Source organism: Papaver somniferum, unplaced genomic scaffold (assembly GCF_003573695.1).
Source record: "Papaver somniferum cultivar HN1 unplaced genomic scaffold, ASM357369v1 unplaced-scaffold_118, whole genome shotgun sequence".
NCBI lineage: Eukaryota > Viridiplantae > Streptophyta > Magnoliopsida > Ranunculales > Papaveraceae > Papaver > Papaver somniferum.
Window position 1 is genome coordinate 3,698,092 of NW_020620825.1, and position 12,544 is coordinate 3,710,635.

The following is a 12,544-nucleotide window of genomic DNA, read 5'->3' on the forward strand; positions in this document are numbered from 1 at the left end:
ACATGTACTAACTCAAATATCTTAAAAATATTTATTTTGAAAAACATAAAATAAGTGTGTTAACACAGCACAGCACGGCGCAACACGTTTATTTTTCTAGCACAGCACGACATACCATTTAGCACAGCACATCTGAATCTCTGGCACAACCCAACACAGCACGCAGCACGCTAAGCACGTGACTTCGTGGGTTAAACTATGTCGGGCGGGCACCTTTTACTCCCCTATTCACGGGTATCCATTAGTTAAAGTAGAAAGCACTTCCTTACTTACAAATTATCCAACCCCGACGAATTGAGAATAGTGAAAGAGATTCTGATGCCCCTTTCTTTTTGGAATTATAAAAATAGTCTTTGTTACTATTGTGTAGTGACATGTGTGACTTGGACATCTGCAAATTCGTCAATAGAACAGTATTCTATCCCTCTCTCTTTCTCTAACTAATCTCCTCAAAAACATCTTTAATCAGGAGAGTACTTTTCTAATAAAATTCCAATGTAGCGTTAGTCTAAGTCATTGCTTACGTTAACTCGAGCTGTTGCCTGTAAAACATACCTCAAATTAAGGAAAGATAACAAATATCAAAGGTAATAAAGAAGAAAATGGGAAAATGTAAAGAATCTTATCTTGTTGGACAAAAATGGTGGGAAATGCAAAGTTATGGATCCAAAGAAGTTGCATTCTACTACTCTATTGATCCCAATACTATTAAGGAAGGAATATGCTTGAATCTTAGTGATAGAATTATTGAAGACGATAAAGTGCCTGCCATTAATACAACTGTGAAAGATATGACCTAACTAAACTAAAGTAGTAAAAGAGTAAATGTAGACAATATTACAAATAAGATAAGATAAGCTTATTGTATGTAAGGAAAGCTTATCGAGACCATAAAAACTCTGCTTTGGCAACCGCTTAACTCGTATTCTACATTCGGAAAACAAACAAACTAAGTCAATTTCTCCAAGTTTACGATAATTCATCAATTCGGTTACGCATTCACAAAACAAGAACAAGCAAAGTTTAGTGTGTGATTAGGGTATAACTATTAACTTTTTTCATGCCAGTTATGATCAAGCATGCATGTGTTGTATCCCTACAACAATTTAACAAGCAGAGATGGATAGAATGGTGAAGAATCACCTCTTGAATCAGAGATTCAAGCAAAAGATCTGTGCCAGAGGCGCAACCAAATGTATTTCATTCAAAAACAGAATTCAGATAATGAAGGGATAATCCTTCTTACACACTAAGTATCCAATAATTGAACCCTAACTAGACTTAATCGATGACAGACACGTGGCAGGCTATCAACGGTCCATAACACACCCAATGACAGCCTGTCTGGACTACTAAGGCATGCAACTAAATTACTGAGGGCAGACCACAGAGAGGTTTAGTTTGAGAAGGGGATACAACACTGCCTACCCCTGAAAATTGTCATTGTCCTTAAGGACAAATCTAGGATAGTGAGATCTTATATTGGATGAGTCCTCCCAGGTGGCATCCTCAACAGTTGAGTTAGTCCATTGGATGAGAATTTGGTGCACCAATCTGTTACCCCTGAGCACATTTCTAGTTTGTAACACCTTCTCTGGCAGCATGATAACTTCACTATTGATATCAATAACAGGTAGAGTAAGAGAGGGACTGTGTTTCATACCAATGTATGGGAGACATGAAAGACTGGGTGGATCTTTGAATGTGAAGGTAGCTCCAGTTTGTAGGCCACATCACCTATCTTGTGTAAGACTTTGAAGGGCCCATAGTATTTGGCAGAAAGTTTAAAGTTTCTTCTGAGAGACATTGAAGCTTGTCTGTAGGGCTGAAGTTTGAGGTAGACCAAATCTCCCTCTTGGAAAGTTCTCTTCACTCTTGTAGAGTCAGCATAAAGCTTCATCCTGTCCTGTGCTTGATATAGTGATTCCTTGATGATGTCAAGCATGGAGTCTCTGAACTTTAAGTAAGCCTCCAGCATCCACTGAAGTAGTAGCATTAGATGGAAATGCTAAATGAGGAGGTAAATAACCATACAAAGCTTGAAATGGAGACATTTTGAGACCCCTGTGAAAGCCGGTATTGTACCAACACTCAGCAAGGGACAACCAATTGTTCCAGCTGCTTGGTTTATGACCTGCTACACATCTTAAATAATTTTCCAAGCAAGCATTCACTATCTCAGTCTGGCCATCAGTTTGAGGGTGGTAAGAAGAGCTTAGTTCAAGCTTGTGCCCAAGGCCTAGAATAAATCAGTCTAGAAGTTGCTTGTAAACACCTTGTCCTTATCTGACACAATTGAGGAAGGAAGCCCATCTAGCTTGAAAATTTGATTGAGAAAAACTTGGGCCACAGAAGAAGCAGTGTATGGGTGCTGTAGTGCAATAAAATGAGCATACCTAGTGAGTCTGTCCACCACAACTAGGATGACATTATTCTTGCTGCTTGTTGGTAGACCATCAATGAAGTTCATTGTTATATGTTGCCAAACATAATCTGGTATAGGGAGAGGTTGGAGAAGGCCAGCAGAGTTTGTGGTGTCACTCTTGTTCCTTTGACATGTATCACATTGAGACACAAAGAGTAAAACATCCTTTTTGAGGCCTTGCCAATAAAAATGTGCTTTGGCTCTTGCATATGTAGCTTTAATACCAGAATGGCCTCCCACAACAGAATTATGGAGAGAATGTAATAGTGCTTGCCTAATTTTGCCACCAGTACCAATATAGAGTTTTGTTTGGTACCTCAAAATGCCCTCCTTGTAGGTGAAGTTTTCAACACTAGAAGGACTGAGGAGAAGTTTAGAAATGATTCCATGAGCTTTCTCATCATCAGTGTAACTAGCAAGTACCTCTTGAGCCCATGTTGGTGTAGAGGCAGCCAATAAATTACAATGAGCTGAATCAGGAGGTCTTCTAGAAAGTGCATCTGCCACTACATTTTCAACTCCTTTCTTGAATTTGATGACATAATCAAATCCCAACAGTTTGATTAAGTACCTTTGCTGTAATGGTGTAGTGATCCTTTGCTCCAAGAAATACTTGATACTTTGATGATCAGTTTGGATTATGAACTTAGCTCCCTGTAAGTAATGTCTCCATCTCTGAACTGCTAGGACAATGGCCAGAAACTCCTTTTCATATGTGGATAATGCTTTAGCTCTTGGACCCAAGGGTTTGCTAAAGTAAGAAATTGGCTTGTTATCTTGGAGTAATACAACTCCAATACATGAGACACTAGCATCACTTTCAACCACAAAGGGCTTAGTGAAGTCAGGTAAGGCCAATAATGGATTTGCTGACATGGCCTGCTTGAGTTGATCAAAAGCTGAAGTGGATGCTGAAGTCCAGATGAAGGAGTTATTCTTGAGAAGATCAGTAAGTGGTTTACTGATTGCTCCATAGTTCCTGACAAACTTCCTATAGTAGCCTGTAAGCCCAAGGAATCCCCTTAATTATTTGAGTGTAGAGGTTGTAGGCCAACTTTGCATACAAGAAATTTTACTTGGATCAGCACAAACACCTGCAGCTGAAATAATATGGCCCAAGTATTCCAGTGAAGGTTGGCCAAAACAACATTTAGAGAGCTTAGCATATAGTTGATGTTTTCTGAGTAGGGAGAATGTAAACCTGAGATGCTCCAAGTACTCAGTCATGCTCTTGTTGTATATGAGAATATCATCAAAAAATACCAGTATAAATTTCCTCAAGGCAGGTTGAAATATCTCATTCATTAAGGCTTGAAAGGTGGTTGGGGCATTAGTAAGGCCAAATGGCATCACTTTAAATTCATAATGACCTTGATGTGTTCTGAAGGCAGTTTTGAAAATGTATGAGAGATGCATTCTGATTTGATGATATCCAGCTCTCAAGTCAATTCTAGTGAAGGCAATAGCTCCATTCAATTCATCCAATAATTCTTCAATAATTGGAATGGGAAACTTGTCCTTGACTGTAATGTTGTTGAGTTTTCTATAGTCAACACAAAATCTCCATGTGTTGTCTTTCTTCTTTACTAGAAGTATAGGTGATGAAAAGGGACTATTTCTTGGCTGGATGATGCCTGACTTTAACATTTCTTGAACCAGTTGTTCCACCACACCTTTCTGAATGTAGGGGCACTTGTAAGCTCTAAGGTTTATAGGTGCTTAATTGGGTTCCAAGGGAATTTTATGGTCCAAGTTTCTTTGTGAAGGCAATTGAGTTGGCTCTTGGAAAATGTCATCAAACTCATTTAATAAGGGAAAAAGAATATCAGGTGTTGTAGGTGGTGAAGTGGGTGTAGAAATGGAAAATAAGTGCCCCACCAAGCCATGAGAAGAGCTAGAAAGAAATTTCTTAACAACTTCACCACTCATCTGAAGTAAAGAAGTTTGTTGCACCACACCATGTAAGGTGATTTTCTTACCTTTATACTTAAGTGAAATGCTCAGTTTTGAAAAGTTAAAGAGAACATCACCCAATGTCTTGAGCCAATCTGCACCTAAGACAATATCACAGCCTCCCAATGGTAAAAGTCTTAGATTCTCAACAAAAGTATGGCCCTGCATGCTCCATTGTAATTGTGGAAAAATACCCTGGCTGAGTGTGTGCTTTCCATTTGCAACAGTGACTTCCATTGGTGTAGTTGAATCAATGCTGCAATGGAGGGAAGTAGCCAATGCACTGTCAATAAAACTTGTGGTGCTGCCTGAATCAATGAGTATGGAGACTTTGTGATTGTTAAGGACTCCAGGGATTCTAATAGTATCACCAGTGGCATGGCCAGTCAAAGCATGTAATGAAATATCCATATGAGGCTGAACAGGTAAATCTACAGCTTCTTCAAAGATGTCTTCCTCCTCTTCAATCTCCTGTGATTCAGAATTCTCAACCTGGAGCATAAAGATCTTCTGCTTGCCTTTACAAAAATGACCTTGTCTATACACCTCATCACAATTGTAACATAAACCTTGAGCTCTTCTTTTTTTCATCTCTTCCTGTGTCAGCTTTTTAATTGTTGGGGTGGTGGGTGTAGGTTTGGAATGGTTGTGAAAGGAAGATTTGGGAGTCATAGGGGCAGATTTAGGAGATGTAGGAGCTGGCCTAGGAGAGAAATTGTTAAATTGGTAATATTTGTTTGAGCTGAAAGGTGAATTAAAGGGTTTAGTATAAGATTCATGGAGGTGGGTCACTGAACTGAGTTTATGCTCTTGTAATCTAGCTAATGAAAAAGCAGCAGCTAATTTTTGTGGGTGAAACATAGACACAGATTTCCCTATCTCATCCTTTAGGCCACTAAGAAAACTCATTACAAAGTAGGTTTCTGTAAGTGTAGGGTTCATATCTAGCATTAAGGATTTAAGAGATTCAAATTCCTCATAGTATTCATCAACTGTGTCGGTTTGAACTAATTTATTGAAACTGCCTACAAAGTTTTCTTCTATAGGATTTTCAAATCGAGCACATAAGTGTCTGGCTAAATCTGTCCAATTAATACGTGGTCGATTCACCTGAAAATTGAGAAACCATTTTTCTGCTTTTCCTTCTAAATAAATTGCAGCAATATCAACTTTCTTATGTTCCTCAATATCATTCAATTGAAAATATATTTCGCTCTTCTGGAGCCAACCTCTAGGATTAATACCATCAAAATGTGGGAAATCAAGCTTTGGAAGACGATGATTATTACCTGAATGGAATCGAAAATGATGGTTATTGTGTGAACCTTCAGGATCTTGGATATTAGAACCACCTGAATCTTCAGAATGATGATTATTCACAGGCCGAGCTAATAAGGTGATGAGATTTCAATTATTTTCTTGTAATGCCTCTTTGAAGCTGGTTTTGACTGTATCGATCTGAGAAGTAAGATCTATGGAAAGGGATTGGAATTCTGAGCGTAGTTGAGTGATAGCAGCGGTGTTAGCATCAGTTCTATCAGAAACCTCCTTGAGAGTTATCGGTAAAAAAAAAATTGGGTGGATTGAACAGCTCTGATGCCAGTTGTTAGGGTACCGACCCTAAACTCGTCATAAGCCCATGGGTAGAACTCAACTCGAAAACCGGTTGACTAGATGAGGGAACCCATTGACTTATAAACTACCCAATTAAGCCCCATCTACCAATGTGGGACTAAGGTCCCAACATCGAATGTTAGGGTACCGACCCTAAACTCGTCATAAGCCCATGGGTAGAACTCAACTCGAAAACTGGTTGACCAGATGAGGGAACCCATTGACTTATAAACTATCCAATTAAACCCATCTACCAATGTGGGACTAAGGTCCCAACATCCCACCATGCTTCCAGAGACAACGTCCTCGTTGGCCCACTCTATCGACACTGGACCGGTAGCCCTTTCCCTTATGGCGGCTCCACTCGACTACCAGTATTCAATGTGGTGACAATTGCGCCCATACATAGGTGCACCCACACCTTAATCCAGCCTATAGGTCACTCCTTCCGTGGTGCGGGCATGAGCCATGGTGGTTGGCTCTGATACCAGTTGTTGTATCCCTACAACAATTTTACAAGCAGAGATGGATAGAATGGTGAAGAATCACCTCTTGAATCAGAGATTCAATCCAAAAATCTGTGCCAGAGGCGCAGCCAAATGTATTTCATTCAAAAACAGAATTCAGATAATGAAGGGATAACCCTTCTTACATATTAAGTATCCAATAATTGAACTCTAACTAGACTCAGTCGATGACAGACACGTGGCTGGCTATCAACGGTCCACAACACACCCAAAGACAGCTTGTCTGGACTAGTAAGGCACGCAATTAAATTACCGAGGGCAGACCACGTAGAGGTTTAGTTTGAGAAGGGGATACAACATCATGTTATTCTCTGTTGGTCTGTTCTAGTCAAGGCTTGGTTATGTCTCGTGACTGTTAACGTCTGTGACATTAGGTCGCTAAATGACTGTCGTTTTGCCATTTCACACTGCTGGCCTGAATGCTGGAGTAAATGTGAAGGGGGTGGCCGGGTATATATGTGGGAATCTCATAACGACACATGGATGGCTAGGGAGGGTCCTCGGTCCCTACCACAAAACATGGAGTACTAGACACGTGTAAAAGTTAGACTGACTCCCCATGTGACTCTTCTTGGCAAGTAAGTAAGCTGTCATTTTCGCTCAACTTTTGGAGCCGTTTCATGATCAACAAATCCAGTACTAGTTCTCGGCCTGTCATCGGATTCACCTGGATATAATTAATCCTATCCGTATACCACCAATTGTTGATTATGTGAAGAATCAAAGTTTTCAATCACCGAAGAAGCATGTGCCATGTTAGTTAACCATTTCGTGCAAAGTAGGAAATTAAGGCCGGTGCTGCACCAACCCAGAAATTACTTGCCCCAGTAGAAACTAAAGTGGTTGATGACTTCATGCATCTCGAGCCACACAAATAAAAAGTCAAGCTGTTCAGCTTCCTTTTCAATTGAAAATGCGAAAATATAGCAAGAGAGAGAGAAGACTCTACTCTACTAATCTACACACTTTTTTTAGGGAGAGACAGAGAGAGAGAGTGGTGAATAAGGGAGGGGCCAAAACATAACCAAATAAGAGGAGGATGGATGGAATGGAATGGAAATATGGAATGGCAAAGAGTGGACAAATGGAAATGTGAGGGAGTGTTGAGTGATTGATTGGATGTCTTAATCCATAGAACTTCCGTACTACTCCTGCATTTTATATTACTCTACTCACTTGGGATCTGAACCCTACCACCCTCTCTCCTCTCCCACATTTTTGTCTTACAAAGTGGCTGTACTCTTCTTCCTCCCGATTCACTCTAATCAACTTCTTTAATCACGTTTAAAGAAATATTTAATTAAGATTAAAACATTAATGACTCCACTTTGAGTGGATTATCACTCCACAGGACCACAATGTCAAAAACCTAGGCCTAAAAAACAAAACAAAACAACACAAAATACTACTCCTATTTTTTAACCCCAAAATTCACCAACATTTCATAGTATTTTGGATGATCTCACAAGCAACCTATGTCATCAAACTACCCCACTTTAACATATATATATATATATCCGAATTTATTAAATGACCAAAACCACCCTGCTACTGCTAGTGACTTGAAATGTGAATGGTGTAGACTTGTGGTTGCTTCATGCTTGTTTGGTCTCTATAAATACAAGCCTTTCTTTCAATCTTCTTCTACTTGCTTGCTTACCAACACCAGACATAAAACAACAACAAGTCTGAATTTCAAATCTAGAGAGCAAAGAACATGAGCAGCAGTTACACAACTAGTGATGAAATAGTAGGAATGGATGATCAAAATCAAATGTTACTATTTTCTCAACAATTCTATCCAGACTCTTACAACCAATTGATTCCACAAGAAATCAGTAAGTCTAGTTTGTTTGTTTTGTTTTGTTTGGATAATCACTATTTATGTTTTACTTAGTGAATTTAATATCTTAATTAATGTTTTAATTAAGGGTACTAATTTTTTTTTGTTTTCTGTAGAACTGGAATCATCGGAAACAAAACCAAAGAGAAGAAGAAGAAAGAATAAAGGAGGAGATGTGTTAAGTAGTGAAGACATCAAAGTTGGTAATAGTTTAATGAAGAAGAGGAAATTAACTGATTTACAAGTGACTTTGCTGGAACAAAATTTTGGTGATGAGCATAAATTAGAGTCTGAAAGGAAAGATAAGCTTGCTGCTGAATTAGGGTTGGATCCTAGACAAGTTGCCGTGTGGTTCCAGAACCGAAGAGCTAGATGGAAGAACAAGAAACTTGAAGAAGAGTACTCCAAGCTCAAGTCTTCACACGATAATGTCATCCTTCAAAAGTGCCATCTTGAAGCAGAGGTTGGTTCCAGACATATCTCATTTCTCTAGTTTTATACACATTTCATGCATCACGACAGTTGCCGTATCCTAAGGCAGCAACTAAAAGTCATTGCATAAAAATGGCAAGATATTTATGCTAGGTTGTTACTTGACACACCCTTACAAAAATTGCAGGCTTTGAATCGTTATGTTTCGCATTAGCATCTTTTTGGCATATGGCCCATGACTTGTATTTCGTGTGCCAAGCGATTGCGAAATTCTGTCTGCAATTTTAGAAACAGAGAAATCCTGCATGGCTAAACTAAGAACTATTCATGTCTGCCAGACTTAATTCCTAACCTCCCACGAAAAATTTCACGATTTTCGCATCTTAGCTTCATAGTTAGTCCAAGGAACTAATTCTTTGGTGTTTTGGATTCAGGTTTTGCAATTGAAGGAGAGACTGTCTGAAACTGAAAAGGAACTACTCAGGGTGACGGAGCAATTTGACGGAGTTTCGATTTGTAGTCCTAATTCATCTTTTTCAGTGGACGTTGAGCAACACTATCTTGGTGGAGAGTTTAATATGGTGGAAGCAGGATTTGACAGTCTTCTCTACATTCCTGAAAACAATTGGGTGAATCTGTATGGATTTTAGAATTTGTAACTAGAATGTAAGTAGTTAATCATGTAAATATTTGATCTTAGACGTAAATTAACAGTCTAGTTGTTTAAAGTTTTTAGGTTGTATTTCTGTTAATCAAATAATCAATTAGATTGGTGGGACTTAGTAGCTGGTTCTGTTTTGCCTCATGTTCATTGTATTAAGAATATTATGCTACTGTTTATATCTTCAATCTTAATATTAAGAGTTCTAAAGTGCTTTGAGTCATCAGCTGCATTTTTACATCTTCTAACAAAATGACATTCCAGCCTTCTCCGTCCAACTGCAGTAATATTACCAGAACATCATCACGCTGTTGTCGTCAGTCTCAAAAACAACCTGAGTCAGCTGTAAGCCTAAATCTAAAAGCTGCCAGAAATACCTACATCTTCTGCATGGCTTATATCCTTGGCCTTAGTTGTGAAACATTTGTCTCCGACAGAACTACCTGCATTACCATGTTGAAGCATCTATCTATATATACCATGTTGAAGCATCTATATATATATATATACTCGTAGGCCAGGGCTAAATCTCTTCGTCGATTGATTTATGTTGTATGGTTTGTCATTCCATCTTTTATTTTTGGGTTTTACCCGGGCCATAAACTTCGCTCACTATTGAGTTAATGATGTTATAGTAATGTGTTTAGTTAGTCAAGTCATAATAATATGGTATGTTAGCTACCATAGTAGCTTGTTTAGTTAGTCGAGCCATACGACAATTGTAAGTTGTGCCGGTACTTGGTTAGTCATGCCATAATAACTTGTTTGATTAGTAGCCGTGGCCTGCGACCCTAACCATTAGAAACAGCCGTTAAAGTCTAGTTCGTCGAGTCATAATAGCATTTTTAGTCAGCAGGGAATATTATCTAGGTTTTAGGGGCACGACCATTAAGAATGATCCAGTTATCTAGATCGTCGTTTCTTAGTATCACCTTTAATTAACCGGGTCATAGTAGTTGTAGCCTACAATGTCGGCAGTTTGGAAGAACCAAATGTTTAATTTATGGATTTTAGAATTTGTAGCCGGGGCCGCCTGCATTAAAATTATCAGTTATTTATTTATTAATTTAATTTCTTTGGATTCAATCGTAGTCCTCGTATTCTCTGCTGGTTGTATACAGTTTTGTTACACACATTAAAAATTTGCTCGTTGATTGCAATGAACCTATCGACAGGGGCCAGAGCAACACCTTCAGCACCCTTGAACGGGTTTGGTTTGGGTCAAATTAGCCGGTACCGTGGATCATAGATGTTTTGTTGGTCAGGCCAAATCAACATGGCATACGATACTGGTTGTGTATTAGAAAATCTAAGGTCAATCGTAGTTCCCACATCAAAATTAGTCGTGCCAGATCCTGCATTCCCGGTGTTTTGTCGAATATATCAAATTAGCCAGGGCGTGCCATGATCCCCTAAATTCTTTTGGAGTAGAGAATAACGGTGGCTCATACTGATGGTCGTTCTGTTTCGCACATTTTTACCATCGAGAAGAATTAGTCAGCGCTCTTGCAAGCTGTATATAATTAAAAATCTGCTCTCCTGAAAACCACCAGGAGGGCCGGTCTCGGTGTTTAATTGGTCATGTCAAATTAGCCGTGCCATATTAAAAATCTAACGTTACTTGATGCTTACATTAGAATTAACCATAATGGATTAAATTAGCCGGAACCTGTGACTCGGGTATTTTGTTGGTCGGATTAAATTAGTCGGCGCTTACAGCGAGCTAATCAGGCGCAAGCCATTAATGCACTACATAAGGTTCAAAAATAAAAAGTCTGTTGATTTATGACAGTACCCAAATAGATTGAATCCAATAATTGAATTGTGCTTTCAGGTGTAAGGGAATTCTTTTAACTTCGGTTCGCCTGAAACTCTTTAACCTCAGTTGTGTGTAGTAATTCAATAGCAAAATTAACATTAGACTATTCAAGAGAAACATACAAATATACGTAAAGAGACAATTCAGTAGCAAAATTGACATTAGACTATTTAAGAGAAACATACAAATACACATACAAACGCTGTAGAAAGCATTCACTTACAATGCTAAGATACTACTGTAAAAGTGCAAGTGTATATATTAAAGTGTTTCATGTGCTAAGATACGACTTTAATGAGTAAATTGCATCTTAAAACCAAGATTAGCATAGCATATTGACTGAACAGTGTTGATCAAGAGAAAGCAACAAAGAACCAAAACAGAACATATCAACATAAACAGAAAACCAAAGAACCTATAGTTTAAAACTCAAATAAGAAGCTACGTACGAGTATTGTAGTGAATGTGTACCCATTTGGTGCCAACCACTAACAAAACAGTACCCATAATTTGATATTCAATTGTTTCTTCTACGATGTTTACCACCGATATGCAGACTGATTAGGAATAACAGAAGTACCAAATTGTAGTCATTATATTATGGTGCAATCTGGTCTTGCTTACCATTACTGGCCTTGACATCACCACTCACTTCTGCTTCTTCACCCATCAATAATATTTGGTTTCCTTACAGAGCAAATTCAGGTTCGCCTTTAAGGATCTACAACATATGAATCTGAAATAAGTAAGACCACTTAGGCCTTACAAAACAATAATCAATACTTAAGCATTGAAATATTTTAATACGGTCCGCGAGTTATAACCTCTATTTCAGACCACTTAGGTCTTATAAAACAATAGTCAATACCCAAGCATTGAAATATTTTAATACGGTCCGCGGGTTATAACCCCAAAGGGGTGATAACCCATCACAAAACTCCACCCAAACAAAAGTGATATAAAAACCCCAAATATCATAAACTGCCTATACTACCCTTCTAGTATTTAAATCACCCCAACAAAAACAAAAATCAACCCACTTTTAAATATACTATCACCACCAACAACAACAAACCACCAGCAACAACGCCATCGCCGACCACCACTGCCATCACCGCCGCCGCCAACCACCACCGCCGCCAACCAGAACCACCGACCACCACCGCCAACCACCCCGCCGACCACCATCGCCGACCACCGCCGCCGACCACGCTGCCGACCACCACCGCCGACACCGCCGCCAACCACCACCGCCGACCACCGCCGCCAA

At 39.1% G+C, this 12,544-nt stretch overlaps 1 protein-coding gene across 1 annotated transcript; it reads left to right on the plus strand.

Annotated features, from left to right (window-relative positions):
- Positions 1 to 8,107: 8,107 nt before the first annotated feature.
- LOC113330695 (homeobox-leucine zipper protein ATHB-40-like) lies at positions 8,108 to 9,599 on the plus strand. Its single transcript, XM_026577525.1, has 3 exons — positions 8,108 to 8,357; positions 8,479 to 8,825; positions 9,229 to 9,599. The coding sequence occupies exons 1-3, from the start codon at positions 8,237 to 8,239 to the stop codon at positions 9,442 to 9,444; spliced, it is 684 nt and encodes a 227-aa protein (XP_026433310.1). The 5' UTR covers positions 8,108 to 8,236; the 3' UTR covers positions 9,445 to 9,599.
- The last annotated feature ends 2,945 nt before the right edge of the window (positions 9,600 to 12,544 follow it).